Source organism: Lichenostomus cassidix, chromosome 8, assembly GCF_008360975.1.
Source record: "Lichenostomus cassidix isolate B80296 chromosome 8, HeHo_3.0, whole genome shotgun sequence".
Taxonomy (NCBI): domain Eukaryota; kingdom Metazoa; phylum Chordata; class Aves; order Passeriformes; family Meliphagidae; genus Lichenostomus; species Lichenostomus cassidix.
The window spans coordinates 21,917,982-21,945,703 of NC_139489.1; the positions used below are offsets into that span (position 1 = coordinate 21,917,982).

Consider the following 27,722-nt stretch of genomic DNA (forward strand, 5'->3'; position numbering starts at 1 on the left):
GAGAGGAGAAAAGGCATCAACACCAATCCTGCCTTTCCACAGGGACTCCTCAGAGCAGTGGCCAGGCGATTTCTGCAGAACTGCTTCCTGCAAACCCTGCTGTGTGTCTTTGGCAGCAAACAATTAGATACCCCCAGATATGTGATCACTTCGTCCAGACACTGTGCTCTGAGTGTATCTGTGGGGGAAACTGGTGAAAATGCGTCCATGCACTTAAAGTAAATATTATCCCCCGTGTGATAGGAAGGGCTTGAGGAGCTCGACGGTTCTATCTGAATATGGTTCCTTTCCATAGTGTTCCTATCCAGGGTACAGCTCCCTGCAAAAACACTTGTGTTATTGCCTGTAGGTCTCACACTGGACAAGTGATGCTCTGTTGGCACCCCCTGAGTGTCCTTTCCCCAGCAGTCTCGCCAGCTCAGCTGTGCTGGGCAGTGACTTCTTGGGGTCAGTGTCCCTCCATGCCTGCACCTTCCAGGAGGCTCCCCCAGGAAAGGCAAAGGCTTTCTGCTCCCCTTCAGCACTAAAGTACAAGAAGAGAGCAGCTAAGCTGAAGAAGGAATGACTTACTTCCCCGTGTGCACTGTGGGTATTCCAATGTCCCCTCCACACACTGTACTCTGAAGTTGGGAGTACTTGGGTCTTTAAAATATCCTGGTTTACAATCAAATTCAATAATGTCTCCTGATGTGGAATACAGCTCGGTTTTTGTTGGATCCCATCTCAGCTGAATATTATTTCTGTCCATGTCTTCTTCTGATGTTCTACAGAACACTTGAAAAAAGTCACAAGAAAAATGTTAGCACCTCACACAGACACACACCAGAGGTAACTGGTTTGTCCCTAGAGCCTACAGAAGTTCTTCACATCAAAAAATACTTCCAAGTATTTGCTCTGACCCTCTGTTACTTGCAACAGAAAAGACATTCCCATGCAAGCCAAAGGGGATAAAAACCCCAACCCTGGAGAAGCCTTGTCACACTGCAGTCACACAGGGCAAGAATGAAGCACAGCTGGGGAAGACACCAGGCACCCATGAACTTCCCATCTCTTTTGAGACCCCTCCTTCCCTTCTGCTCAGTACTTCTCCAAATTTGTTTTCTCATCATGGAGGCAAGCCTGGATGTGCCCAGCACTGCCACTCATGCAGACCCATCCTCCTGGCTCACAGCCTGCTGAGAGGAGAAAAGGCATCAACACCAATCCTGCCTTTCCACAGGGACTCCTCAGAGCAGTGGCCAGGCGATTTCTGCAGAACTGCTTCCTGCAAACCCTGCTGTGTGTCTTTGGCAGCAAACAATTAGATACCCCCAGATATGTGATCACTTCGTCCAGACACTGTGCTCTGAGTGTATCTGTGGGGGAAACTGGTGAAAATGCGTCCATGCACTTAAAGTAAATATTATCCCCCGTGTGATAGGAAGGGCTTGAGGGGCTGGATGGCTGTAACTGAATATGGTTCCTTTCCATAGTGTTCCTATCCAGGGTACAGCTCCCTGCAAAAATACTTGTGTTATTGCCTGTAGGTCTCACACTGGACAAGTGATGCTCTGTTGGCACCCCCTGAGTGTCCTTTCCCCAGCAGTCTCGCCAGCTCAGCTGTGCTGGGCAGTGACTTCTTGGGGTCAGTGTCCCTCCATGCCTGCACCTTCCAGGAGGCTCCCCCAGGAAAGGCAAAGGCTTTCTGCTCCCCTTCAGCACTAAAGTACAAGAAGAGAGCAGCTAAGCTGAAGAAGGAATGACTTACTTCCCTGTGTGCACCGTGGGTACTCCAATGTCCCCTCCACACACTGTACTCTGAAGTTGGGAGTACTTGGGTCTTTTATATATCCCAGTTTACAATCAAATTCAATAAAGTCTCCTGATGTGGTATACAGCTTGGTTTTTGCTGGATCCCATCTCAGCTGAATATTATTCCTGTCCATGTCTTCTTCTGATGCTGTACAGGGCACTTGAAAAAGTAAAGAGGAGAGTGTTAGCATTTCACACAGACACACCAGAGGTAACGGGTTTGTCCCTAGAGCCTACAGAAGTTCTTTGTTGCAACGTGGGTTTTAGGATTCCATGTGCTCCTTTGTTCCTCTGCTTTGTATACCATTGGTTCATTTTGAAATATGCTCTGCTGTACCTCAAAACCTATTGGTGTGTAACCCTCCTGCCAATCTTCCCTTCGTCCTCCTGGGACTGGCTCAGAGAGAGCCAGCCCCTGCCCCCTCTCCTTCCCCTTAAAAGGCAGAGCCTGGACCAGCTCGAGGTTTTTCCATCTCTGGGATGCTAGCATCTCCTCCCTGCCTTGTCTCCCTTCCCCCTTCTCCTTCCCTGCACCCCTTTTCCCGTCACCCCAAATAAACATCCCTAGTAGAACAGAGATGGAGTCCAGTTCATCCTTAGTCTCACTATATTCATGCTTGAATTCACGTGGTTTGAAGACTGCTGCCATGCCGCAGAACCTCGGGGGCCGCTCGCCCCGAATTCGGCGGGATTACAAGAACCAGGGACCCCCGACCGGGGGGGGGAGCCGGCCTGTGCAGCCCTCCTGGACCACGATTCAACAGTTCTTCACATCAAAAAATACTTCCAAGTATTTGCTCTGACCCTCTGTTACTTGCAACAGAAAAGACATTCCCATGCAAGCCAAAGGGGATAAAAACCCCAACCCTGGAGAAGCCTTGTCACACTGCAGTCACACAGGGCAAGAATGAAGCACAGCTGGGGAAGACACCAGGCACCCATGAACTTCCCATCTCTTTTGAGACCCCTCCTTCCCTTCTGCTCAGTACTTCTCCAAATTTGTTTTCTCATCATGGAGGCAAGCCTGGATGTGCCCAGCACTGCCACTCATGCAGACCCATCCTCCTGGCTCACAGCCTGCTGGGTGCAGCAGTGTCCCCAGCTTGGGAGCACTCAGGAGCTCTGCACAGTGATGGAGATCCCCTCAGGGAGCAGGGTTCAGCCAACTGCCCTCCTTGTGTTGGCAGCACAGGGGACTTCACAAGCTGACTGTAGGAAGAAACTCCTTTGGGACAGAAGGTGGACTCACTGTCCTTCTGCCCTGCCAGCACCATGGCCCCAGCAGCAGTACTGCTGCCCCAGTGCTGCCCTCAGGCTCTGAGAAGAAGACAAGAGCAGTCACACAGCCTTTGGCCACCCAGCACATGCTTCCACCTACCTAGGCAAACTGGGGGGCTTGTCCACTGCCCATTACTACAGGTGATTGTCCGAGATCCTTCCAAGGTATAGAAATTTTGGCATTGGTATTCCACAGTATCACCTTGTTGATATTTTTTCTTGGCTAAGCCAAGAAAATCTCCATTTTCAATAGCTGGAGGTCTGCCACATCTCCCAGCTTCTCCTGAAAGAAATTTCCCAGTCAGAGAGGAACTTTGACTGCAGAGGTGGTTTGTCAGAAATACTACCCATGCTATATTGAAAAATACATTGAACAGAGAAACAGGAAACATCACAGGTTAGTCAGTCAAAAGATATAAGCTTTTCAGTCAACACAGTAACGATTTGTCTTTCTCAGATCATCTCTCAGATTATTCCAGACAGAAATAAATGCACATTTACAGAATAGTTTGTATTTTAATCTACCAAGTGCTTACGAGCAGTAAATGTTAGAATGATTACCAAACAAAATGAATAAAGAAATCAGTTGTCTGGCTCTAGTTTACAGTGATGGCAACCATTTAAAAAGGTGGCCAACAGATTACTTCCAGCAGTATTTATCCAAAGAAATAGGCGAACAATACCTATGACAGGCTACTGAGTACTAACAGTGCTTAATGCTGCCAGAAGAAATCTCAATTATTGTTGTCAGAAGTTCATGAAAAAGGCTACAATGCACTTACATATTGCTTTAGTTACCATCTTCACATACACTTTGAGAGTTTGGGGTTTTCCCCATATCAAAACTTACCTCTTTGTGCAGCACAATGCATCCAACACAAGAGCAGAGCTGCATAGCCCAGGAACGACATTCTAGAGAGTCAGAAGCCCAACAAACACATCCAGTATTGTAACCTACTTGTTTATTACTGTGTGTTATTTCTACTCCTCTTTTACTGAACTGGTCCAGGGACTGACCTTGCAAAACATTTATACTCTGATTTCAGCAGTCACTTCCCCTAAACCTCTTGCAACACACAAGTGGTTCTTTTTTTTATACCCCCTCCCTACACCGTGCCAAATGGCTAAATAAACAAATGCCTGGCAATTCAGGTCAACACAATCCTTCCCTGTGGTCTGCTTGTTCTTACATCATACTTTAAAAATATATCTATTTATCCCTTCCATACTCATACAAAGTTATGTCTTTTGATATCTAAAATTATAAATAATTTTGCAATTCCTTGTGTACTGCATGCTTAGTTAGAAAACAAATGCATGTTAAGTGTGTGTAAAACTGAACTTCTCTACACATCAAATTCAAGATGGATGTTGCAAACAATCAAAATCAAAAGCAGGCAAAAATACAAAGTGACTCACTGGTCACTCACTGGTTCTTATCTTAGACAACCAACCACCCAGAGCAAAGGGAATGGATTTGGCCAAATTCTTGATTAAATAAACCCAGTGATGTTGAAGCACTTGTTTCAGTATCACATGAGAATTGAAAAGGTGGAGATGTGAATGGATTGTAAGATAGATAATGAACTTTCCAAAGAAAAATGTAAAGTTTATGCAAAAAGAATTCCAAGGCAAACTGGGCCAAGAGAGGAACTTCTCATGGATTCATGGAAGCAGCAATCTTACAGTCTCAGAGTTTCATGAAATGTCTTGGATTTACAAGTGCTCTCCAGTGGAAATGTGTATCAGATGAAGAGAAGTGTTTGAGACTGAGAATTAGAGAAACAAATTAATAGTCCAAAGAGCTCACAGGAGATGGACATGCAAGAGCTGCAGGCCAGATGCCCACAGATCCATGCTGTGTATGTTCCCAAAAGCCACATAACACACCTTTCAAAACCACCAGCTTGGTGTGCTGCTGGAGACAACAACTAGTGTGTCTACAGAACAGATCTCAAATCCAACATCAATGCCACAGCACTTTAAGCAGTTAAAATGTTTTCCTCTTCTTAAAATGCACGTGGAATTTCTTTTTTTTAAATTTGGGCTGTGTTTTCAGTCAACAGTTCCAAGAAATTATCTTAGTAAAACTGGCATTCAGCCATTTCTTCTACAGAAAGTACTTCAGAGAGCACAATGGCTCCTCCTTTCCCTTCCCCTAGACAAATGACTCATATGGAGAATGAACTCTCACCCTGCTCCATGACCCTGGATGATAGATCTGCATCCAGTTTGCAGTTACTGCTGCACACCTTATCAGTAAATGGATCTTTCATGCACCTGTCAAAGCTGCAACTTCTCCAGTTTTAAATATTGACTTTTCTAATGTCACAAAGTTCAAACTGGTTCAGGTCTTGCCAAACTACTTTTGGGTTATTAAACCATTTTCAAAAAATTATGGGCTTGAAACACAGTCAAAGGTACTTCCAGGTACAGCTGAACCCAAGCTGGAACTGAAATGGTACCATAAATTTCCTGGCTGCTCCCTATAAATACAGGCATTGCTAGAGCTATTTCAGCTAGAAGATAACATCAGCATGCAAAACCACATGGATATAAACATAGGCCTACACAAAGAAACCATCTTCAATCCCAGAGCAAGGGACCAGACTCAGTCCTTCCCAGTCCTGGGTTTGGGATCTTCTTAAGTCATTGACTAAACTTACCCAAGCCCAATGGAAATAGAATCAGGAACTGAAACTTTCTATCCTACCTCACCACTTCCATGGGCTAGCAGTTCAAAATCTAATGTCTTGAATTCTGTCTCACTCTGTTTAGCCACCTCCAGCCTCCAACAAAGCAGAGCACACAGACAAACCATTCCTCAGGACCTCTAAGGCAAGGAGAAAAACCCTCATCTCTAGAGCTTACCTCCTACTCATGAGAAAAGCAGAAACATCCAAGTAGTTATGCAATGAAAGACAGCTGGATGTTATCTAACTGTTGTGACTGCACTCAAATATTGCAGTGGACACAGTCAGAGTGCCAAAATATCACCACATATTCCCTGTACAAGCAAAACTGCAAGTCCAATCATAGGGCGGTACAGCTTGGAAGGAAGTGATAATGCCCAAAACTCCTCCACAAAGCAGAGTCAGTGTGAGGTCAGAATAAGTTACTCAGGCTTTTATTAGTCCATCAGTTAACAAGGAGGCTTAACATGCAAGTTCAGAGTGTTTGTTCAAACCTCAGTAATTTTGAGAGCAGTGTTTGGAAGCCACTTTGTGTTAGGAAGACAAATCTGAGGGAGTCAATGAATTCCATAGGGGACTAAGGATGAGCTTAATTAGCCATGGCTGAAATAGCATCTCTGACCAGAATCAATTCAGCATTTCTAACAGCAAGCTCCTGTCACACCTGAGTTTAATGACCTCATGAGAGCACACACAATTCTAGCAGCAGCCACTGCTTTGCCTAACAATTGCCATGAAAATGTCCTATCCCACTGTATTAAAGGTGAGATGATCTTTGCATAGTCAACATTTGTCTCTTCTCCCACTGGCACACAACTTCTGTGACTCAGAATTACACATTACACATCATGTAACAGCTACAATCACAACCCAAGGGTGTGACAGGGAAAAACTACTCAGTTTACTTTGTTTAAACCAAATCATAATCAACCTGCTTTATTGATGTATTAATTTATTAATAGAACACAATTAACTGGCAATCAAGGGAATATACTTTCAGGATCAGCATGGGCAATACCCTGTTAAACAAAATGCTAACAGACACCTAACAAATGAAGAACCTTTCTTCACTAATCCCCCAAAGCTCTAATCATGCACACAAACCCACCCAAGGTTACACACAGAGTTTCCCTCTCACACACACCTCTGCAGGAGATGTGGGTTCTTTACATGCACCTTGCTGCACCTGCTGGTGCACACAGCAGGGAGGAAGCACCACAGCCCCAGCTGTAGCTGCTGCACCTCCCCACTCACTGGCCCAGCTGCATGAAGGCTGCTGCCATGTCCACACAGGGGCTCTGATGCCAGGGGATGAACATAAACTCTGTCAAACCTACCTCTTCTGTCTGGGACTGCTTGCTCTGCTCCCACTGCTGTCCCTCCTGTTCCAATGCATTTGTCCCATACATTTCTTTCCAAATTGGCCCTTCCCTTATTTCAGAACTTACTGTGGAATTCCCTAGTGGTTGTCATCCCCTTTAATAGGATCAGCTGTGGCACAGGCACTCTCAGACACGTCTGGATGCTTGAACTTGCATTCCTATCTGAACAGCTGTTCAGGCCATTTTAGCAAGAATGGGCCATGGCAGCACCACTGCAAACAGAAACACATTATTAGGAATTCTCTGGGAATATTCCTTAGTTATCTTCTCAGCTAAATCAGATAACAGCAAGTGCTCAGGCAGGGTTTTGCAGCAATGACAGGAGAGATATCATGTCCAATTCTAAAAGTAATATAAACCCACTTCTGATTACCTGTGTTTAAGTACCTTGTTTTATTCTCTTGCCTTGGTGCTGTGAACTGAAAAGTGAAGTGAAAATGACTTGAAAAGGTGTTCTCTACAAAAAAAAGAAGCTGTTCTCCTCCTCTATAAAAGCAGCTGTCAGTAACCCCACTTTTAAATGAAGCAAGTCCTCCTACTCACAGCCAAGTGCAGATTTACTGAAGGCAATTCCCAGGTTATCACCATTTCCCACCAGCTTGCTCTCCCCTGACGCAGTGCTGCTGTTCTGCTCCTGCAGCTCCTTTCCAGGTCACCACAGATGTCAGAGGGCTGTGGGGCACCAGCACCCTGGCTGGCCCTGCAGTGTGTGCTGTCCCTTTTTGGGTCTGTGCTGCCATGGCTGAGCAAGAGGAAGAAAAGGATCAGGTCATACTGGACAGCCCATGTCAGAAACAACTCCACAGACATGGTGCTTGCAGTGCACAGCTCTGCTCACTGGGCTATGGAAAACATGCCCTCTACCTACCAACATTCCAGTGTAATTAGAGACATGAAAACACTGCCTTTTGTTTGTTATTTTAAAATGCTTTCAGAGGAATTACCAAATTTGAAATCCCTCATTTTGCTTTCTGCCCCAGCTGTGCAGCTTTACAGTGACCTTAAAACTCTGTTTTCACTTTGGGCTATTTCAGTCTGTTACTGTTTGTGAATCACTATCAAACCTTTCCTGCCAGCAGAACAGTTTGCTACTGCAAGCCATTGAAAAAAACAGGCATCAAGTGGAAAGATAGGAGGACTCCAAGAACATTTACTCCCCTGAAGTTTAAGTAATTCCAAACATTGCAGCATTGCACTCAGGAAGGTATATCAGACAATAACATGAAGAGATATGCAAAACAGACGATAAAAAGTAAACAGGATCAATATATATCAATTATCGATATATATATTTAACATGAACTTTCCTAAAGGACAATTAATTTTACCATCAGCTCTTCCTGTTACTAGTCCAGCACACAACCCAGCTACCCATTTCTGCAGAAACTTACTGGGCTACTCTATCATTTTTTAGGCTATGTTAGTACTCAGACCCCAGCCCCAGACCGTACTTTATGACTGAGAACAAACCAAAAACCAGCCTTATCCCCAACAGCCAAGAATCTGATAAGATGTAACAAAAGTACACTTAAACTAGCAAACAAAAAAAAGCAACAAACCCAATGAACTCATGTTGCCCTAACTCTCTAGCAAGTTCTTTTTGAGAAAGGGATGTGAAAGTCGAGAGTGGGACTGCAGTGACAATTCTTTTGTAGTAAGGAAGAAGTAACAAATTGATGATGCTTTCAAACAGAGGCTATTAGGGAAAGATGCAAGACAAGTAATCATCTGAATAGCAAATGACACAAAAGAGTAAGGCAGAGTCCATGCAGTAGTTGGAGTTCTATTGTTGAACTACAGTTTACTAATCTAAACCCCAAATAATTTCTGAACTGTGAATGCTGAGTCCCTAAATATTTTATTCACTGCCAAAGGTGCAGAACTGTTCCATGGACTTCCAGCACTCTCATTCCCTGTTCTAGTCTTAAACCCAAAGCCGCACAGACACACTTGAGTGAGAACTGATCACCTTGCAGAAAAGTGAGAGCTCCAAAAGTTCTCAAAGAGCAACACAAACATCCAGATGTTTCTTAATTATGCTGGCGGGGTGAGAGGGTGGGTGGGTGGGTGTGTGTGTGTGTGAATGAGACCTGAGAAAAAGGCTCAAAATGAGCTGGAGTTTTATTTCCTTTTAGCCAGTTTTTCAGCCTGCCTAACCCTTTACTAACATCAACAGACAAATAAAAAGCAAACATACAAACTGTGCAAACAAGGCATTTCCCCATTCCATTTCTCACTGCTGCCCAGGCTACTCCTTACAGTAAGTGCTTTGTGCATGTGTGCTGAGTGAGAACCCAAATGCCATCCAGACAGTGCCAGACTACCTTCCTTGAAAGGACAATAGGTACAAGTTACTCCTGTGACACCATATACACTGCCATTGTCCAAAAAGCCCAGAAGCCATTTGCATTGCTTCAATCTGTTTTACCTACAGGCCATCAAAAGTATGGTAACCTAAAATGAAAAACAAAATACTTATTTTTGTTCTTTCTGTACCTCAGTATAATCCAGGATTTAAAGCCAATCACTAGCAATAAACTCAGTTCTTAAACCCTTTCTCTCTCTCTCAGACTTCAAAGTCAACTCCGTTCAGCTTCTCCCCTGTACCAACCCAGTCTGGAAAACAGAATCATCCCAAAAGTACAAACCCACATCTCTTCCTGAGTTTGGCTCACAGCTTTCCTTGAACACAAACACCTTCCAAGGAACACCTGGCTTGAGCACCCTGACCCAGAATGGTTCACAGCCAGCACCTATCTCCCAGCAGATGACTCAGTGTCTCCTCTGCCTGAAGACAAAAGTTCCCCAAGTGTTTGGACTTACTAATCAAAACATTAGATTTAGCTAACTAAAATCCTCTTTCTGCCTAATTTTATATACTTAGAGCTTTTGAGAGTGATCAAGCATCATACTGTCAGCCATGGAAAAACACCTTTTTTTCTATTCTGTTCTAAGGGTTTCTCTTACTTGGGAGAACAGAATTAAGCATCTCTATAAATGGCATGACTAGAGTATCAGTAATGAGTTTGTTTTCTATTAGCTCTGCTCAACTGCTCCCCAGGTTGCTCCTTTCCCAGTCAGCTATTACCTGTCTTGTCGGAGCTTGGGGGGCATTGGAATTTTTTCTCCATTCCTGTTACTAAGCGACAAATATCTGGGTGATTAGAGCCATCAAATCTTTTGTAAGAGACAAAAGGGTGTGCCAGGTGGGGCAAGGAGAGGAGGCAGCCGGCCCTTTGGGACAGCAACTCATCCCTTGGACACCGGGAGGAAAGGGACTGCTCTTTGCTTCGGGCTGCGACCGCAGGAGATCCAGCTGTGGTCTGTCTTCTCCTCCTGGCTGGGTGAGCTTTGATTCAACCTTTTTCTCACTGGGAGTGCACCTTTTCCCGGCTGCGGGGGAGTCCGGCTGTCCCTGCCGCCCGCCGCGCTTTGCCGCACGAGACTGTGGCATCTGCTGTGACTGCACAGTCCCTGTCACGTCGCTGGCCAGCCCAGGAGAGCCAGCCCAGCCCCTGCCGCCCTGCTCGCCGCTCCGAGTGCCTGCCTGCCTCTCAGCCCTCCGCCATCACCAGCTGCGGGAGGCTGACCTGACCCTGCGCCACAGCGCCACCTGCAGCCGCTCGGCAGTCATCGCACCTGCCCTGCCCGGCCGGGAGCTCAACAGCGCCCCTGCTGCTTTCGAACGTAATTACACCACGCGGGAAAGTGCTCACCAGCTCAAACGACATCTGTTACGGTTTTTCTCTGGTTCTACTTGTTGTTGTTATTATTGTTATTGCTTGTTTACTCTGCTGTCGATACTAGTAAAGAACTGTTATTCCTTTTCCCATACCTCTGCCTGAAAGCCTTTAATTTCAAAAGTAAAATAATTTGGAGAGAAGGGAAATCACATCCTCTGTTCTAAGAGAGGGTACCACCTCTCTTAGCAGGCACCTGTCTTTCAAACCAAGACATGTCTGAAGTGCATTTCTGTGGTTGAAAAGGTGCAAAAGCCACTCCTGCTACTTAGCTCCTGAAGAATGAGAACACATGTTAAATTATTATCAATTCAGGTGGAAAAATTAATGAAGATAGAGTAGAAACACCATCAATTTCCCAACCAGTGTAGGATTCATAGACTGCAGAAAGGACTGCAGTTAGCCTAACTGCTTAGCTTTCATATAAAAAAATTGTAACATGGAGGCTTCACCCTACCTCAAGTTTTAGTAGGATGAAAGATACCCAGGCAGAGAGAGGAAACAATATTTTCTTACAAGAGAGAGCCCCTTTAACTGGAGAAGCAGCTGAGAAAGAAAAAACCAGCAGCACATAACAAATATTCTAAAGAAAGGTCCTGAATTGTTTTTTTAAATTAGACTTTTAGAGAGCTCTGACCTCAGAACACAGCATGGCAAAACTGGCAAGAATGTGCATGCAGAATAATTTGCTATTTATTTCCAATATCAGCCAAAGCAAAGAGCAAGCTACCTTTGCACTGTTGCCTCATGTGTGCATCTGTTTGCTTCACCCAACAAGGCTTTCTGAGAAGCACCTTGGAAACACAGAGTGCAGCAAGCTGTGAAAAAGGGAAAGCATCATACTCCAGTGACCCCAGAGTTTTATAGGGCCTGGCACACTGCAGTGCAGCTCTAGAGAGAAACAGCAAGCACAGAAGCTGTGCTTTAGAGCTCTGGGCTAAAGAAGCCAGGAAAGATGCAATGACCATAATCCAAGTCCTGAATTGAACTACCTGCTGGTTACCTGCAGAAATTTTGCATCACAGCATGGAGCTCAGAGCTGGACTCTCAGCAGGACACATTGTTATGTGAGACACTCCAGGCTGCCATACTTGAGCTGATACTGGAAATGCCACACCAGCTTTTAACCAGCTCACCTTCTACACAGAAATCCAGCTGAATGGGAAACACAAGGTTCACTCCTCATTACACCGAATGAATCCAAGCAAGCCCATTATTAAATTGGACATTTAAATTACATTTAGAAAACAAATTCGTGTTCATCACTTAGAACCTGATCCAGCAAAATCTAAATCTCAATCTAAAACCTGACCAGTGTTAAGATTATGCATGACTTCTTTGTAGCAAAAGTGCACAGTTTAGGTGAAGATTTAAATGAGTAAATCAAATCAAGACAGGCTGCAGAGAATTCAGTAAAGTTCATGTTTACTAGAACGGGGTGGTGATCAGTATGACAGTCTAGATGAAAGTCACCCTCGAAGGGCAAATCTAAAGACATTATCCACTGTTGGTGACAGAGAATTCAATCGAATCACCGTATTGGGACTTTGTGCTTCACCAGTCAAGCACGGAATCAAAACACTTGTAGAGTGTGTCACATTCGAGGCATCACCTGCAAATCTCAGCCACGGGAACAGCTGAACTCCTGTGCGGGTTTCTCGCAGCGCCTGCAGCAGCTGCTCTGCCCAACAGCAACCCAGCTGTTCCCAGCCGAGCAAAGGCAGGAATTGCCCGAACGCTTCCACGCTGGCAGCCGGCGCTGGGAGCAGCAGCAGTGCCCAGGTGTGTGCGGTGAAAGCGGAGCAGCAGCCGAGGCCGTGGCAGCCCCGGCTGCGCTCCGACGAGCCCACCGTCACTGAGCCGGGGCCGTGCGGAGGCTGCGTGTGGGAAAGCACCCATTTCTCACGGGCCGGGAGAAGCCTCCGGAGAAGCAGCCCCGAGGCAGCCCGGGGCGGAGGGGACGAGGCAGGAGCTGCTCGGGGCCCGAGGCGGCTGCCGAGCCCGGAACGGAGCCGCCGGCCCGGCCGCGCCACAGCCCTTTGTTGTGGGCCGCGGCGGCGCGCTCGCTGCTCGCCGTGAGGGTGGGCGTGGGCAGGGGCGGTCGCGCCGCCGCCGAGGCCACCGCCCGCCGGCACCTGCCTCCCCCCGGGGCGGGACTGGGCTCCCGGGGGCCGAGAGGCTGCCCCGAGCCGCCGGGGACGGCGGGGACAGCCCCGGCACCGCGCCTTTGTGCGGGGACAGCCCGCCCCGCGCCGCTGTGCCGTGCCGTGCCGTGTCCCCACACAGCGGGCTGTGCTGTGCTGTGCCGTGCTGTGCCGTGCTGTGCTGTGCTTTGCCGCCACACGCCGGGCGGGTCCGGCCGCTCCCCGGGCAGCGCGGCGGGGCTCGCCCTCCCTGCCTGCCTCCCTCCCTCCGTCGCTCCCTGCTGTGGGCTCCCGCTCCGGGCAGGATGGTGGACCTGGACAGCGAGGTGCCGCCGCTGCCGCCGCGGTACCGCTTTCGGGACTTGCTGCTGGGCGACCAGGGCTGGCAGAGCGACGACAGGTGAGCGCGGGGTCGCGGTGTCCCCGGCGGGGTCGCGGGGCCGGGCAGCGCTCCGGGAGGGGCCAGCTGGGCCGGGAAGGAGCTGCGAGGGCCGCCGAGGGGCTGCGGAGCCGGGCCGGCGGCCCTGAGCGAGCGCGGGGCATCCCGCAGCCTCCGGAGCGCTCCCGCCAGCGGCCGAGCCTTTCGAGCCCCACGGCGCGGCAGGAGCGGCGGGAGGACAGCGGAGAGATCGTCTCGTGTGTAGAGTTCACCGAGGGAACGTCCCGAACAAAACGTGCTGTCTGGCTTGTCCGAAGGCTGACTGCAGCACGCTTTAGCTGTCCGGTGTCCGGGCTTCTTTCCATGCAGTTTCTTTTCATCCTGGGGTCTTAGGCTTGGATGCAACTCCCATTACTTTATTCCTTGGTGAATTCTTTCAGGTCTGTCAGCATCGTTAGTTCCAAACCGATGGAAAAAGATTTGTCAGTTTCAAGTCACATGTTGTCCTTAAGAAACAAAGAAGCCCTTGCATGGAAAGAAACAAACAAAGCAGGAATGTGTGTTCAGTTATCCAAATGCTGAACGAACAGAGTTTGTGAACAGCACCAGCATCATTGCACTGTGCTGGACCACACGAGCTTGTGTGTCAATAGACTGTTCCGTGATCCCATCTTGCAAAACTGTGTGTCATACCCACTTTGTATTAACGGCTCCTTGTAGTCTAATGACAGAAAAGCAAAATTGTCAACATATTGGGTCGATTTTAATTTAGTGTATTTGCACTGACAGAGTCTGTCTTTAACTTGGCAGCCAGAAACTTTGATTTTGATTCTATTCTGCATTGTTCAGATTTTCACCACTTTCTTAAAGAAAGATGTATTCTTATTGATTGCTAATCAGAAGATCATGCAAATATGGAACTGAATGTGACCTTTATTTAGGAGAATATGCTACACACTGCAGCAGTTGAGCAAATGGTGTTTATCCAGACAGTTCTGAAATGGTTAATGACATCTTCATATAGTCACAAAAAATGAATGCTGTGGATTGAACACGACAGCATTTTAATACCTAAGGTAGAGTTAAGGTCTTTGTCAGGCAGTGATTCTCATGGAATTTGTAGAAACTTATGTTTGTTGGTGACCTCATGTCAGGTTTTATTGAAGTTGAACAGTGATTTCAGAAATTAACGAGGTTAATCATCTAATGGAAGGCTACACTCCCCAATGTGATCATGGTACTTGGATTTAAGAAACTTTCCAGAAAGTGTCCATTCCTTTTGCATGTGGTTCTTTTCTTGTGTTGCTTCAGACCATTTCTTTACATTTGCATCTTTTTATGCATCTGTAGTTCTTTGTCTTGCAAGATTCAGAAGCATTTTAGAACTAGTGACTTGGCTTTTTCTCTTTTGTCACTCCTCCAAAAGAGAGCTGAGAAATCACTTAAGGTGGGTTTTTATTAAAATCCACTTTTGTTTCCTAGAACCATGTACTCTTAATGTAACTGATATGGACAGCAACAACATAACATTGAAATGGAGACGGGAAGAATTGGTTTTCCTACATGGAGATCTCATAGAGTTTGAATGCAAACAGGGATATGATTTTCTCCAGACTGCTGTTCCATCTCCTGGGAGGACACAGTGTGACCATGGCAGACTGAAATATTCCAAATGTGTAATTCAAGGTAAAACAGTAATTTTTGTGTTGCCTTTTTAATTAATCAATCTTAGATCTATTTAGAAACAATTTGCTGTGCTTTTAGTGTGGGCTTGGAGTCTGTTGTAAATAATCAGTGTTTAGGCTTCAACAATACAGGTGCACAAGGCAACTCTATGGTTTAATCTGTCCAAGCATGGAAAGTGATACATCTTCCTTTGATGGGCAAGGCTGCAGAAAGGAAGGGGAAGCTCTTCCCCAAGGCCAGGAAACAGAAAGCTCTGTAGAGAGAGCTGCAAAAAGAAAGCCTTTGTGTTCATTGAATTGATGATAAAGCTGCCAATTGGTTTGTTTCTTATGCTGAGTGGTTCTCAAATGTTTTCATTGTTCTTGCAGCTGCTACAGAGAGATGTGGCTCTCCACCATCTATTGCAAACGGAGCTCTTACTCTCCCAGCACTGCCCCAGTATGACAGTGGTTCTTCAGTTCAGTATATTTGCTCTGACTATCATTTCTTGGAAGGCTCAGAGAGAATCTACTGCTCTGAAGGACAGTGGACTTTGCCACCAGTTTGTATAGGTAGGTGTGATAAATGAGATGAATAAGCACTTATTTCTCTCTCTCATCCATAGCCTCCAGGAACAGCTTGGAGGTGACCTGCAAAGGCCATCTGGTCCAACCTGCAAGGAGCAGGGACATCTGCAGCTACATCAGGCTGCTCAGAGCCCTGTCCAGCCTGACCTTGGATGTTCCCAGGGGAGTGGGGCAACCACTGCCTTCCTGGGAAAACTGTTGCAGTGTTTTACCACCCTCCTTGGTGGGAATGCCTTCCTTATGTCCAGGCTGAATCTATTCTCTCTTGTTTAAAACCATTACCTCCTGTCCTGTTGCTACAGGCCCTACTAAATGTCTGTCTTCATCTTTCTTATAAACCCCTCTTAGGCTCTGGAAGGGGGCAATGAGGATCCTCCTTTCCAGCAGGCTGAACAACCCCAATTCTCTCTAAATCCTGATCTTAAAATTTATAAATGGAATATTGTCAGCTGGAACTTTTAAATCTCAATTTCAGTTTCTTCAGTGAGAGATGAAGTTTAATACAAGCAGGTACAGCTCATCTGGCTTTTTTAAAAATTTCCTTAACTTTAATATGCCTGCAGTGTAACAAGAGAATGGGAAATAATTTAGAGATTTAGTGTAGCCTGTTCCAAATACTCTATCCCAAAGGGAATCAATTGATTAACACTGATTAAGTCTCTCATTTTTAGAGCCATGTACTTTGTCCAAAACGGAAATGGAGAAAAATAATGTGCTGCTGCAAGCATTCTATGCAGATCAAGTTCACTTTTACCACATGGATTATGTTGGATTTTACTGCAAACAGAACCATTTTGGAGCAGAATCTGGCAGAACTTTATTTCAAGTGCAGTGTAAGAGAGGGCAGCTGACATATCCAAGGTGTGTTGAAAGAGGAGGACAAGCATGGACTTGAGGAAAGCCTCTAGGGAAGGTATGTGCCTGTTCTTTATCTGCTATCAACAGCTCCAGGAGGGTGGCCTGGTGTTCTCCAGCTCACTGCAGGCAGCTTTGGGACATGAGGGCTCAGGGCTCTTGCTGGGCCAGAGCTGGAGAGGGAGGGAAGGGAAAGGCCTTTGTGGGACAGGATGAGCAGTGCAGCCCAGCATGCAGTACTGGCATACCCGTGGGAAAATCCAGAGGAAGGAGTTTTATAAGGCCTACAGGGATAAACCTGAGGCTGCATCACAATCTGTGGGACATGAGCAAAGTGCCACGAGGAGATGCTGAGCATGTGCCCTTTGGCAGGATCCTCACACACAGCATGAGGGGGTTTGTGATATAGAACATAGCTCAACTGAGATTGCAGTTCATGTTTAGCTCTAATTTCACAGGGAGGAAGGAGGACAGGTCTGTTACTCTGTACATCTTAACAGCATTCATGTCTGCCTGCACAGGTAAGGAGCCTCTAAAGGCCAAGGCTTCAGGAACAATATAAAACAGTAAGTAGAAAAAAAGCTTTAACGGGATCTGGAACGCTACTTAAAATCTAAAAATATACCAATTTATGGAGTAGGTAATTATTACTTTTGAAAGGATATTTTAAGAGTATTAAAATCCTAGTACTTTGTGTGATTTTCTAGGACACTTAAATATTGGTACTTTGAAGGCTCTGCCCCTGAACATGTGTGACAACAGCTCTGAAGAAAATCCAGGAATATGGACAAGGTTGCCTTACATCTGTTTTAGTCTGGTTTAATAAAAAAGCCACTCTAAGGGTATCTGCTGTCTTTTATGTCTAAACTCCATCTGTCTGTGAAATCCTTGCATGGATGGTGCTCTGTATGGGTTTCTAAGGCATTGCAAGTGTTACACAAATGAATAAAACAAAAAAACGAAATGAAAGCCTTCAGGAGTAGACAAATTCTGCTTATTTAATCAAAACCCAGTCAACAACCAGGTGGGAAAAAAGGTTGATAAAAATACTTTACAAGCTGTATATAACAGCACTACCCTTCTCCTTACAGAGCAACCTGTGTGAAATGGAAGGAAAGGGATGAAAAGGCCTTGCTGGAACCTCTGTTGGAAGTAGCATTAATTTAGCCTCTGTCACTTCCTCTGGATGTACACAGACCCCTGGCTGTGGGGCTGTGAGCAGAGGACAGGATGAGGGGGATTGCAGACATGAAGGCAGCAGCTTGTTGATGGAGTTTCAGGCAAAGAATGTATCAAATACTTGAGCTTGATGTGGGGCTGCTGCCACTCAATCACTTTCCCTCTTTTAGGGATGTGCCCTATTTTCCTGTTCATTATTTTAATCCTGGTGCAGTAATGGAATATCTTCTTGTGACCTTGCTGTCCCTTGCAAGTGCCACTCTAGGTGAGCTGCAGCTTTCCTAACATCATCCATAAATGCCACATCAGTGCCATGGACAGCTCACCTTGGAGCCTGTTTTTGCTTCAAGCTGCTGTACACTGATTTCTCCTTCAGAGATCTCTGAAGAGATGCCAGATGAGATAAGCCAGTCCTTTTAGCTGTGATTTTCCTGCTGAAGATGAGAATTGAGTAACCTTGTGCACAGGATTCTGTGCTTCACAACCTATAAGCTTTTCTGGACTCCTATGCTTCCCAAGCAATCACAGCTACTATTTTCCTAAATAAGTCAAAATCTGCTCTCCTAAGGTGCATGACTTGTACTCTGGTACTTGCTTTGCTCTGTCCCCTCTGAATCATGAACTGCATCAGTACAGGGTTAGCACAGCCAGGCTGCCACTGATTTCCACAGGCACTTGCTCCTTGTTTGTGAAGGGCAGATGGGGCTGGGGGTGCCACAGCCTGGCCCATCCAGGACCTGGCCCAGCACAAAGTCCACACCCTCACCTAGAAACCCCAGTTATCTGCACCCCAGCAGCTTGCCTTTGCAGGCAATGTCTGGCTCCAGTCCCCAGAAGAACAGCTTCTGGCTAGAGACTTCCTTGAGTTGTTCAAAGGAGACTCCACTCCTTGCTCTTTCTGCTCAGGCACTCAGGACACTCAGCCCAGGCTCATTTCCAAGCAAGTGCATGGAGAAGAATGTAGGGATAGACAAGGCCAAACACGCTCTATGTGCTGATAATCAAAGTAGCTGTCAGCTTTAATTCCTCTCTCAGTATGCCCCTAAAGGCAGCCTGTGTTCAGGGCACAATTGTTAATAAAAGTAACAGTGAGATCAGTATAGAATGGATAAAATGTAAATCCATTTACAGAACTAGATCTCATGAGGATAATATGCAACCACAGTCATCTAGGAATAAAAACAAATTCCAAGACAGAACATTGGCTAAGCTGCAAAGAAACCATAGCAAAATGCAAACCAGGAAAAGTTGAGTTCAAACCACTGTGTTGTTTGAGGGCTCTTTCAATTGCACTGCTGGGCTTCCTTATGCCACTTCCCATATGTTTACCCATAGTATGTTTACCCAAAGTACGAGTCTGTGTAAAGAGAAAAAAAAAAAGGGGAAAAGGTATCAACACCAATTCTGCCTCTCCACAGGGACTCCTCAGAGCAGTGGCCAGGCAGTTTCAGCAGAACTGCCTCCTGCAAATCCTGCTGTGTGTCTTTGGCAGCAAACACTTACCTCGACACACTGGATATGTGATCACTCCATCCAGACAATGTGCTCTGAATCTGCTCGACTCAGACACCTGCCAGGACCAGGGCTTGCACTCAAAGTAAACAGGATCCCCTGAGTTATAGGAAGGGCTTGAGGGGCTGGATGGCTGTAACTGAATATGGTTCCTTTCCATAGTGTTCCTATCCAGGGTACAGCTCCCTGCAAAAATACTTGTGTTATTGCCTGTAGGTCTCACACGGGACAAGTGATGCTCTGTTGGCACCCCCTGAGTGTCCTTTCCCCAGCAGTCTCGCCAGCTCAGCTGAGCTGGGCAGTGACTTCTTGGGGTCAGTGCCCCTCCATGCCTGCAGCTTCCAGGAGGCTCCCCCAGGAAAGGCAAAGGCTTTCTGCTCCCCTTCAGCACTAAAGTACAAGAAGAGAGCAGCTAAGCTGAAGAAGGAATGACTTACTTCCCTGTGTGCACCGTGGGTACTCCAATGTCCCCTCCACACACTGTACTCTGAAGTTGGGAGTACTTGGGTCTTTTATATATCCCAGTTTACAATCAAATTCAATAGTGTCTCCTGATGTGGAATACAGCTTGGGTTTTGTTGGATCCCATCTCAGTTGAATATTATTTCTGTCCATGTCTTCTTCTGATGCTGTACAGGGCACTTGAAAAAGTAAAGAGAAGAGTGTTAGCATTTCACACAGACACACCAGAGGTAACTGGTTTGTCCCTAGAGCCTACAGAAGTTCTTCACATCAAAAAATACTTCCAAGTATTTGCTCTGACCCTCTGTTACTTGCAACAGAAAAGACATTCCCATGCAAGCCAAAGGGGATAAAAACCCCAACCCTGGAGAAGCCTTGTCACACTGCAGTCACACAGGGCAAGAATGAAGCACAGCTGGGGAAGACACCAGGCACCCATGAACTTCCCATCTCGTTTTTGAGACCCCTCCTTCCCTTCTGCTCAGTACTTCTCCAAATTTGTTTTCTCATCATGGAGGCAAGCCTGGATGTGCCCAGCACTGCCACTCATGCAGACCCATCCTCCTGGCTCACAGCCTGCTGGGTGCAGCAGTGTCCCCAGCTTGGGAGCACTCAGGAGCTCTGCACAGTGATGGAGATCCCCTCAGGGAGCAGGGTTCAGCCAACTGCCCTCCTTGTGTTGGCAGCACAGGGGACTTCACAAGCTGACTGTAGGAAGAAACTCCTTTGGGACAGAAGGTGGACTCACTGTCCTTCTGCCCTGCCAGCACCATGGCCCCAGCAGCAGTACTGCTGCCCCAGTGCTGCCCTCAGGCTCTGAGAAGAAGACAAGAGCAGTCACACAGCCTTTGGCCACCCAGCACATGCTTCCACCTACCTAGGCAAACTGGGGGGCTTGTCCACTGCCCATTACTACAGGTGATTGTCCGAGATCCTTCCAAGGTATAGAGATTTTGGCACTGGTATTTCACCGTATCACCTTGCTGATATTCTTCCTTGGCTGAGTCAAGAAAATCTCCATTTTGAATAGCTGGAGGTCTGCCACACCTCCCAGCTTCTCCTGAAAGAAATTTCCCAGTCAGAGAGGAACTTTGACTGCAGAGGTGGTCTGGTGAGAAATAGCATGTTAGCACTACTCAGAGAAGTGGAGGAAAACAGAGAGAAAACCAAATAGGTGGCAGGAGCAAGAGTTTCCCATTTCTCCAGTGTTCAGGCTCACAACTGCCAGCTGAGCCCATCTGGGCACAGCTGAAGTGCTTGCAGCTGTCTGCAGGACTTCATCTTGTCCTGCATAAGGTGTGGCATTTGGCCCTGTTGAGTGAAGGCACCTGGGTCACTCAGCTTGGAAAGCTCAGCCCACCTGAACAGAGCCCTGGGGAAGTGGCCTTGTCCCGAGTGAGCCAGACTCACTGCAGCTGTTTACTGTGAGGGCACTTGAGATGCTAAATGCCAGGGATGCAGCTTCATGACAATATCACTGACAGGAGACTGGATGAGAAGAGAGAGAGAGAAATTACCTTTGCATGTTGGCAGCTCTGTCCAGGTCCCATTCTGGCACACTACAGTCGAAGCCCCAGTCATCTGAAAATTTTCCAAGCACTGGTACTTTGCACTCTCCCCAGGGAAATACCTGGGCTTTTTAACACCATCAATTCTACCACCAGCAATTTCTGGAGGAGATACACATCTCACATCTGAAAAGAGACACGGCTGCAATCACCTTTGCAGTTGTTAAGAGGTTCATCTATACAACCCAAACAGAAAAGAATTGGCCCTGTTACAATTTCTGTACAGATTTTCTGCCTCAGCTGGGTCACAGGAGTTCACCATGGGGAAAGCAATGAGGTGTGGCAGTGGCAGCAGAACACTGTGTGGGACTCTCAGGAGATGGCAGGGTCAACAGGAGTTTCCAGAAAGAGCCAGTGTTTCTGTACTTAGGCACAAGAACCCCACAGCCTTGTCTCTCTGCAGGAACCCCCTGGCCCTCCTGGAAACCACAGGGGTAGCAGCCAAACTGATGCCCTGCTGAAGTGCAGAGCTCTGGCAGTGCTGGAGGAGCTTGGCAGCCTGCACTGCTCAGGGCTGGGTAAGCACAGCCAGGTCCACGGAGCTCTGTTCAGCCTGCAGCCACACACTGGGACAGGGGAGAGGTGCACAGCTCCTGAGTGCTCCTTGTCACAGAAAAGATCTTTCCACTTCCATGGCCCTAGCAGGTCTTCTATGGTTTAGATCTGGGTCTCTGCTGGGGTCTGCATTGCTCAGAGTGGAGCCCTGCAGAAGAAGAGCTGCTTCCCTGCCCTACTGCTGCTCCCATTGAGATGCTCCCTGATAGCTTTCTACACAGGAGAGAAGCCATTACTTGTCTGTCCACTGAAAGGCACTGAAGTGGTGACACCAGGGAAATTCCAAGCAGGTACAAAAGGACAGAGCAGCCCATTTTAGGCCCTGCTGCTTCAGGAACATTTGTGCTGTTGATGAAATAATCCTAGTTTTTCGAGAAGCATCATGTTAAAGTGTTGTGCAAGGAAGCAATAGCAAATAAAAAGCTAGGGCAGCTAAAGAAAACAAGTAAAAAAGACGAAGTCTTGAGAGTATTTAGGTAGAGAATCAGTCACCTCTAAGCCAACAGGCAAGGGGAAAACACCTTACAGATTCTTACCTCTGCAAACTGGTGCTTGTGACCACTGACCATTTGAACAAGAGATGTAATTTCTACCCATCATCTGAAAATTCCTTTCACACTGATACTGCACTCTGGCACCAGGCAGATACCTCTCCTGTGGAGCTCCTGCAATGTGTGCATTGGGGATTTCAGGTGCAGCTCCACAGCTGGTATCTGGAAAAAGGTGTGACTAGTGAATGATATGAGACTCACAGAATGTGGCATTCCAGAGCTCCTGGTGAGCAAAAGCAGTTTGAACAACGCACATCATTTTCCACAGGCAGAAAAAGAAGATATTATGAGTTATCCCCCAATGCCTCAGCACCCAGGATTATGTTTGCCTAAAGTGACTAAAAAGAGAGAAGTCACAGAGGTGAGCCAGGTGTGCTGTACAGCTTCGTGTGCCACCAGGCTGCAGAGTGATGTGATTTATGTACTGTTAGAAGGTACCTGTCAGCAACTGACATTCTCAGTGATGTGAAACTCAGCTCCATTACCCTACACTTACCTGCTCCTTTGCAGCCAGCATGCTTCCTCCATAATGTGTGCCTGCTGGATTGCAGCAGAGAGCTAGGATTCAGCTACTAGCTGCAGCCCACAGGGAAATGATGGCTTGGCTGATCTGCCCTGCTTGTTGTTTCCCAGTAGCCAGAAAATCAGGTGTTGTAGCAGCCCATTCAAAGCAGTCACCTGTTGGCCTGACTCAGCTGCATGCCCGAGTTAAAATTATTTTAACTCACAACATGAAAGGCTAAGAAGGATCATGGATTACTTGGAAGTAGAACTTATACCTTTGCACAATGGTGGTGCTGTTGTCCAGTTTCCTTTTCTGCAGATAATTTCAGGGGAGCCCACAATCAGGAACCCTGAATCACACTGGTAGCGAATTGTTTCACCAGGCTCATACACCTTCTTGTTTCTGCCTTCAAACTGAGCATTGGCAACTTCTGGAACACTTCCACATGGCATTTCTGAAAAGAGAACAGAAATCTGATGCTTGTGCTAATGTGATACACATTGAAGAGTGTACTTTTCCCATCAAACAGGTGCTTCAGAGAGCTATTTCTAACATCAGCATAGTCATCTGCTGACAGTCTGCTAATCATTCAGGATTACAGAATTATAGAATGATAGTTAGTAATTTTATCAAAGCTAGCAAACAGAAGATTAAATAAGTCATTCTTCCAAATACACACAGACTTCAGTTGCTGAAATATTCAGATTCTGTTTCTAAACATGCCAGAATGTTTTCCTAGAGGCTTTTGTCCCTTGCTACAGTGAAGTGATTTCCATCACTGAGGCACCACAGCAACTTTTAGTCACTAGTGTACTCTGTAGAAAACAGATCCTTGGATTATGAGGATATGCCAAACTCATCTGGCAGAGATATGAACTGAACAAAGATTGCAAGGATACGAAGGAATATTTAAAAACTAAGCTGCATTCAGGAAGTCAGTTTTGCATCCAATCAGCATTACTCTGAAGACATCCGTGATGGAAGGTAGGATTCCACAGCAAAATATGGACTGGAAAAATAGGCTTTTACTGATCCTCCTTGAGTTTAAAATTTTTTCCATGTCATTGCTAAATGCACTTCAAGAAAAGTATTTTTTGGTATTACCCAAGCATGTAGGAGCTGCAGTCCATTTTCCCAGAGAACAATTTATCTCTGTGGGTCCATCTAAGGTGTATCCAGACTGAGAAACATACGTAAGTCTAGCACCAGCCAGATAAATTGTTTTCCCTCCTCTTTCAACTTTTAAGTTTGGATTTTCCAGCCTGGGAGTGTCAGCACATTCTACAGATTGTGGTGGCAAACATGGTTTTTCTAAAAAACACAGACAACATTGATAAACAATAATGCAAGACAAGTAATTTTGGAACTGCAAGTAACTAATGGGTAATTTTCACAATACAGGATACTATTTAAGGCCCCCAGTCGAAACTGAGACTCCATTATACAATACACTAAACAAACAAATAAGCACACAGCTCTTGAGGGACTACCTGAAACTTGTATATGCCATCTTAGGTAAGTCAGGGTAAATGAAAAGACTGCAGTTGTTTGACTGCACTCTCTTTAGCAACTTAGGTTCTACTGCTTTTCTGCAGTTACCTGTTCATGATAGTCTTAGGTAAATAACAGCAGCCCCTTGCTAATGATGACTGCCAATATGTAACACAGACATTCATAATGAAAGAGAAATGAAATGTGCCAGTACTGACCCACACAGTGAGGTGGTGATGGCCATTTCCCTTCTGTACAGGTTATTTCACTTGTACCGATGAGCTGAAAGCCGCTGGGACATGAAAAAGCTGCTTTACTCCCACTCCTGTAGTTTCTTCCTACTGTTGTCTGCTGAGCACCAGACACCTGAGGTGGAGGTGGGCACACACCCTCTTTAGCTAAGGTAAAATATTACAACATGTTTGTGTTAGAATAGAACATACAATCAAGTGCAGCAGTTCACAGATTACAACACAACCAACCCAGACAACACTGGCTCTAGGTAACTCTCCAGTAGCTATCTCAAGCTGTCAATAAAGTGATCCTTTTGTTCTGCTTCAGAAACACCAGGGCTGCCTTCAGATGCTCCTATGCTTTCAGAGTCACAGAAAAGACAGTCACCAAGCTAAGCTGGAGCTTCTTGCAGTCCCTCCTTTCCCTTTCCCAAAGCTGCACACTCATGTGCTTTCCCTGTTCCTCTCTCTACAATGAACTGTGTTAGGACAAGTGAGCCAACTTCTGGAGTTCTTGTTTTGTTTTTCCTTCAGACTTAGCTGAGAGAGCTAAATGAGAACCCCAAAAAGAAAAAAAAGAAATAGGCTTCAATTTTGCCACCCCAGGAATGAAGGGCTCCTTCTGCGAAAGGAAAGAAAAAGAGAGACAATGAGGTGGATCCAGGACAGAGATCTGAGGAGACTTCCAGAGTCTCCTTGGTTCCTTGCTTGTAGTGGTTCCAGAAAACTGAGAAGGCAGGGACAGTGATTGCCATTTTTCTCCCACTTCCATGCATCTTTTCCCATAAATCTGGTATAATCAAAGCTAGGAATGAGGCAATGGTTGTTTTACAAACATGTTTTCTACAGACAATATCCTTCTCTGCCATGCATAAAGGCAGCCCTACAGGCCTTGACCTCTGGTGTCTGTCGTATATGGGCAACCTCCTCTGGGTTTGTGCTTTTGCACTGGCCAGCTCAGCTTCTTTCTCATAATTTCACTAGCAAGTAATTGGAAAAATGGAGGAAAAAAGAAAAGAATAGAAAAATTTTATAGGTTTCCAGGAAATAAAGGAACCTTGACTGGAGCCTGAGTTATGTGCTCTCTGACTTGCATCAGGGGAAAGCCCTTTTGAAGAACCAAGCTCAAATTTATCATTGCATCTTTTCTCACATCAAAAGTGACAGTGACAACCATTCCAGCTGTCAGAGCAGAGAGCATTAAGTCTGCCTCACTGAAGTTGTGCATCTCTAAACCTGATGCAGTGCATCTCTGAATAAATCTGGTCACAACTGCACTTTAGCACATAATTGAGTAAACATTTCTATGTCAGCCTAGTGATACAGCAGTGCTAAGAACCCTTAATAATGAGCATTTATCATGTCTGCATCCAAAGAAATGGTGCAAATTTGAAAACACACCTGCACATGCAATCTCTGGTGTCCATGTTCCAGACACACAAGTTGCCTGTTTAATATTTTCATCAGCTGATGTGCATCTATAATGGATAACCTTATGGAACCCAGCCCTCCTTCTTGTCACGGGATATTGGTCAGAGCGCACCAGTTCAACATCCTCTGGAATTGCACACTGAGGAGATGCATCTGAAAAAGATAAAACCAGCTAAAAATGTAGATTTAGTTCTGATAATATGCGCTGATGGAGATGTTGTCAGTTACACAGGAAGTTCCATGTGAATATCAGGAGAGAACTTTACTGGCTGGGTGCTTGAGCAGGGAGGTTGGACCAGATGACCCACTGGGGTCCCTTCCCACCTTACCCATTCTGTGACTCTGTGCAATGGACTAATCCCCTTAAAACTGGTTTGGATGGGATAAGCCTAACACACTGTGGCTATTCGTATTAGTTTTAGTTCCTTTCAATAGTTGATTTTAACCACTATGCAAGTGTCTATTTCCTTTCTTTTAAAAAGTTGTGGGTGCAGGGTCTTTCCAGGATGAAGGACATGCTCCCATTTAAAAGAGGAGTAAATAAAACCCACTTTGTTTTGATGCATGAAACTAAAGTATGTCTGGCTACACACTGATGGCTGAAGTCCTTGAAATTTTGTATACATCTATGTTACACTCACATCTGAAATATTATGGAAACACATTACCAGCACAAATAGGCAAAGGCTTCCATTCTCCATTAAGACACTTTATTTTCATTTCCTCAGTATTGTCAGAGCCTTCTTTACATCCACAAATTACTTCATCCCCATGTGAATACTGGGTCTGGTCTGCCTGATGTAGAACAACATTTGGGATAGAGGAAGGTGATCCACAGGGCATTTTGTCTTCTGTTGAAAAGAGCAGAAGTATTCCACAATAATACTGGAACCCCATATCAGTAGCTAAAAAATCTTAAACAAAAATAACTGTCTTTGCATTTGTTGATCCAAACCTACACCCACTATTTGCAGCAACTAAACTTCACCACAGCTGGAGTGTGTATATCTTGTAGTCAGTTTGCTAAATTGCACTCCTGACTTTTCCCTTCCTTTTGCAGCACTGGCATGAGCCACAAGTAGTTTCAGCTGACAGTACTTTCCCAAACTGTTGGCACATAAACCATGAAGAGTATAAGGGAACCTTCAATTAATCCAAGTCACCTGAATCCCTGACTCTGATCAGTCAAAGTTATTATTGATTATACACTTACACATTTATACTGTGCTCTTTTAGTTAGAATTATTACAAGAACTGAACCCCATTGTAAGGTCTCTTAGAGGACTGCAGAGCTGCCACCTCTCTGTGAGAACTGCAGTTCCTGCTTTGGGCTGTCACTGGGGCAGTGGTAGTGCCACAAGCACAAGGGAATGGCTTGTCATACGTTTTTATTCACACTTCCATTTTATTATTTTATTACTTTGAATGCAGCATTACATCTGCAAATATGTAATTTCTATTGGGAAAATGTCTAATATGTTACAGCCTGCAGAGAATTACAGACTTCTCAGAAATAAGAGCTATATAGATTACCAATGCAAGAGGGAGGAGGTGACCACTGTCCATCAACACATTCTATTTCCTTTGATCCAACCAACTTCAATTCGCCGTTACATTCATACTGCTTTCTGTCCCCATGCTGGTAGTGTGCTGCAGAGCCATCCACAATGCTTCCATTGGTAATTTCAGGGGGAGATTCACAGCCTCTGACACTCACTGAA

The 27,722-nt window shown here is 45.8% G+C and overlaps 2 protein-coding genes and 1 long non-coding RNA gene across 6 annotated transcripts in view; 1 reads left to right on the top strand and 2 right to left on the bottom strand.

The window, feature by feature from the left end:
• The window catches only part of LOC146434047 (complement factor H-like), a 49,865-nt gene that overhangs the window by 3,762 nt on the left and 18,381 nt on the right, over positions 1-27,722 (bottom strand). Inside the window, exons 13-24 of one of the 4 annotated variants that reach the window (XM_085068318.1) lie at positions 27,535-27,717; positions 26,670-26,852; positions 25,972-26,154; positions 24,556-24,735; positions 23,951-24,157; positions 23,121-23,300; positions 22,327-22,503; positions 21,185-21,361; positions 20,545-20,727; positions 19,643-19,846; positions 1,748-1,951; positions 571-774 (exon numbers count right to left, since the gene is read on the bottom strand). In XM_085068318.1, coding sequence (XP_084924444.1) covers positions 571-774; positions 1,748-1,951; positions 19,643-19,846; positions 20,545-20,727; positions 21,185-21,361; positions 22,327-22,503; positions 23,121-23,300; positions 23,951-24,157; positions 24,556-24,735; positions 25,972-26,154; positions 26,670-26,852; positions 27,535-27,717 — 2,265 coding nt within the window. Of the gene's footprint in view, positions 1-570; positions 775-1,747; positions 1,952-3,169; positions 3,353-18,685; positions 19,051-19,127; positions 19,392-19,642; positions 19,847-20,544; positions 20,728-21,184; positions 21,362-22,326; positions 22,504-23,120; positions 23,301-23,950; positions 24,158-24,555; positions 24,736-25,971; positions 26,155-26,669; positions 26,853-27,534; positions 27,718-27,722 lie in introns of those variants that run through there. The other 3 variants (XM_085068321.1, XM_085068320.1, XM_085068319.1) reach the window with 3 other exon arrangements.
• On the bottom strand, positions 4,984-8,399 carry LOC146434048 (uncharacterized). The gene is made up of 3 exons (XR_014853818.1): positions 7,688-8,399; positions 7,100-7,356; positions 4,984-5,900 (listed from the first exon to the last, which is right to left on the bottom strand). It is a non-coding gene; the product is annotated as an uncharacterized LOC146434048 (long non-coding RNA).
• Positions 11,324-18,925, top strand: LOC146434049 (uncharacterized). The gene is made up of 7 exons (XM_085067310.1): positions 11,324-11,352; positions 12,446-12,666; positions 12,745-13,428; positions 14,890-15,093; positions 15,462-15,644; positions 16,331-16,572; positions 17,036-18,925. Exons 1-6 carry the CDS (start codon positions 11,324-11,326, stop codon positions 16,552-16,554), a joined length of 1,545 nt encoding a protein of 514 aa, XP_084923436.1. The 3' UTR covers positions 16,555-16,572; positions 17,036-18,925.

Bases quoted from the DNA above. Each gene is read 5' to 3' on its own strand.
- LOC146434049 (XM_085067310.1), top strand. From the start codon at position 11,324: ATGGAGGCTTCACCCTACCTCAAGTTTTA. The intron at 11,353-12,445 runs GTAGGATGAAAG...GTGCTTCACCAG, and splicing joins TCACCCTACCTCAAGTTTTA to TCAAGCACGGAATCAAAACA. The intron at 12,667-12,744 runs GTGTGTGCGGTG...ACCGTCACTGAG, and splicing joins GGAGCAGCAGCAGTGCCCAG to CCGGGGCCGTGCGGAGGCTG.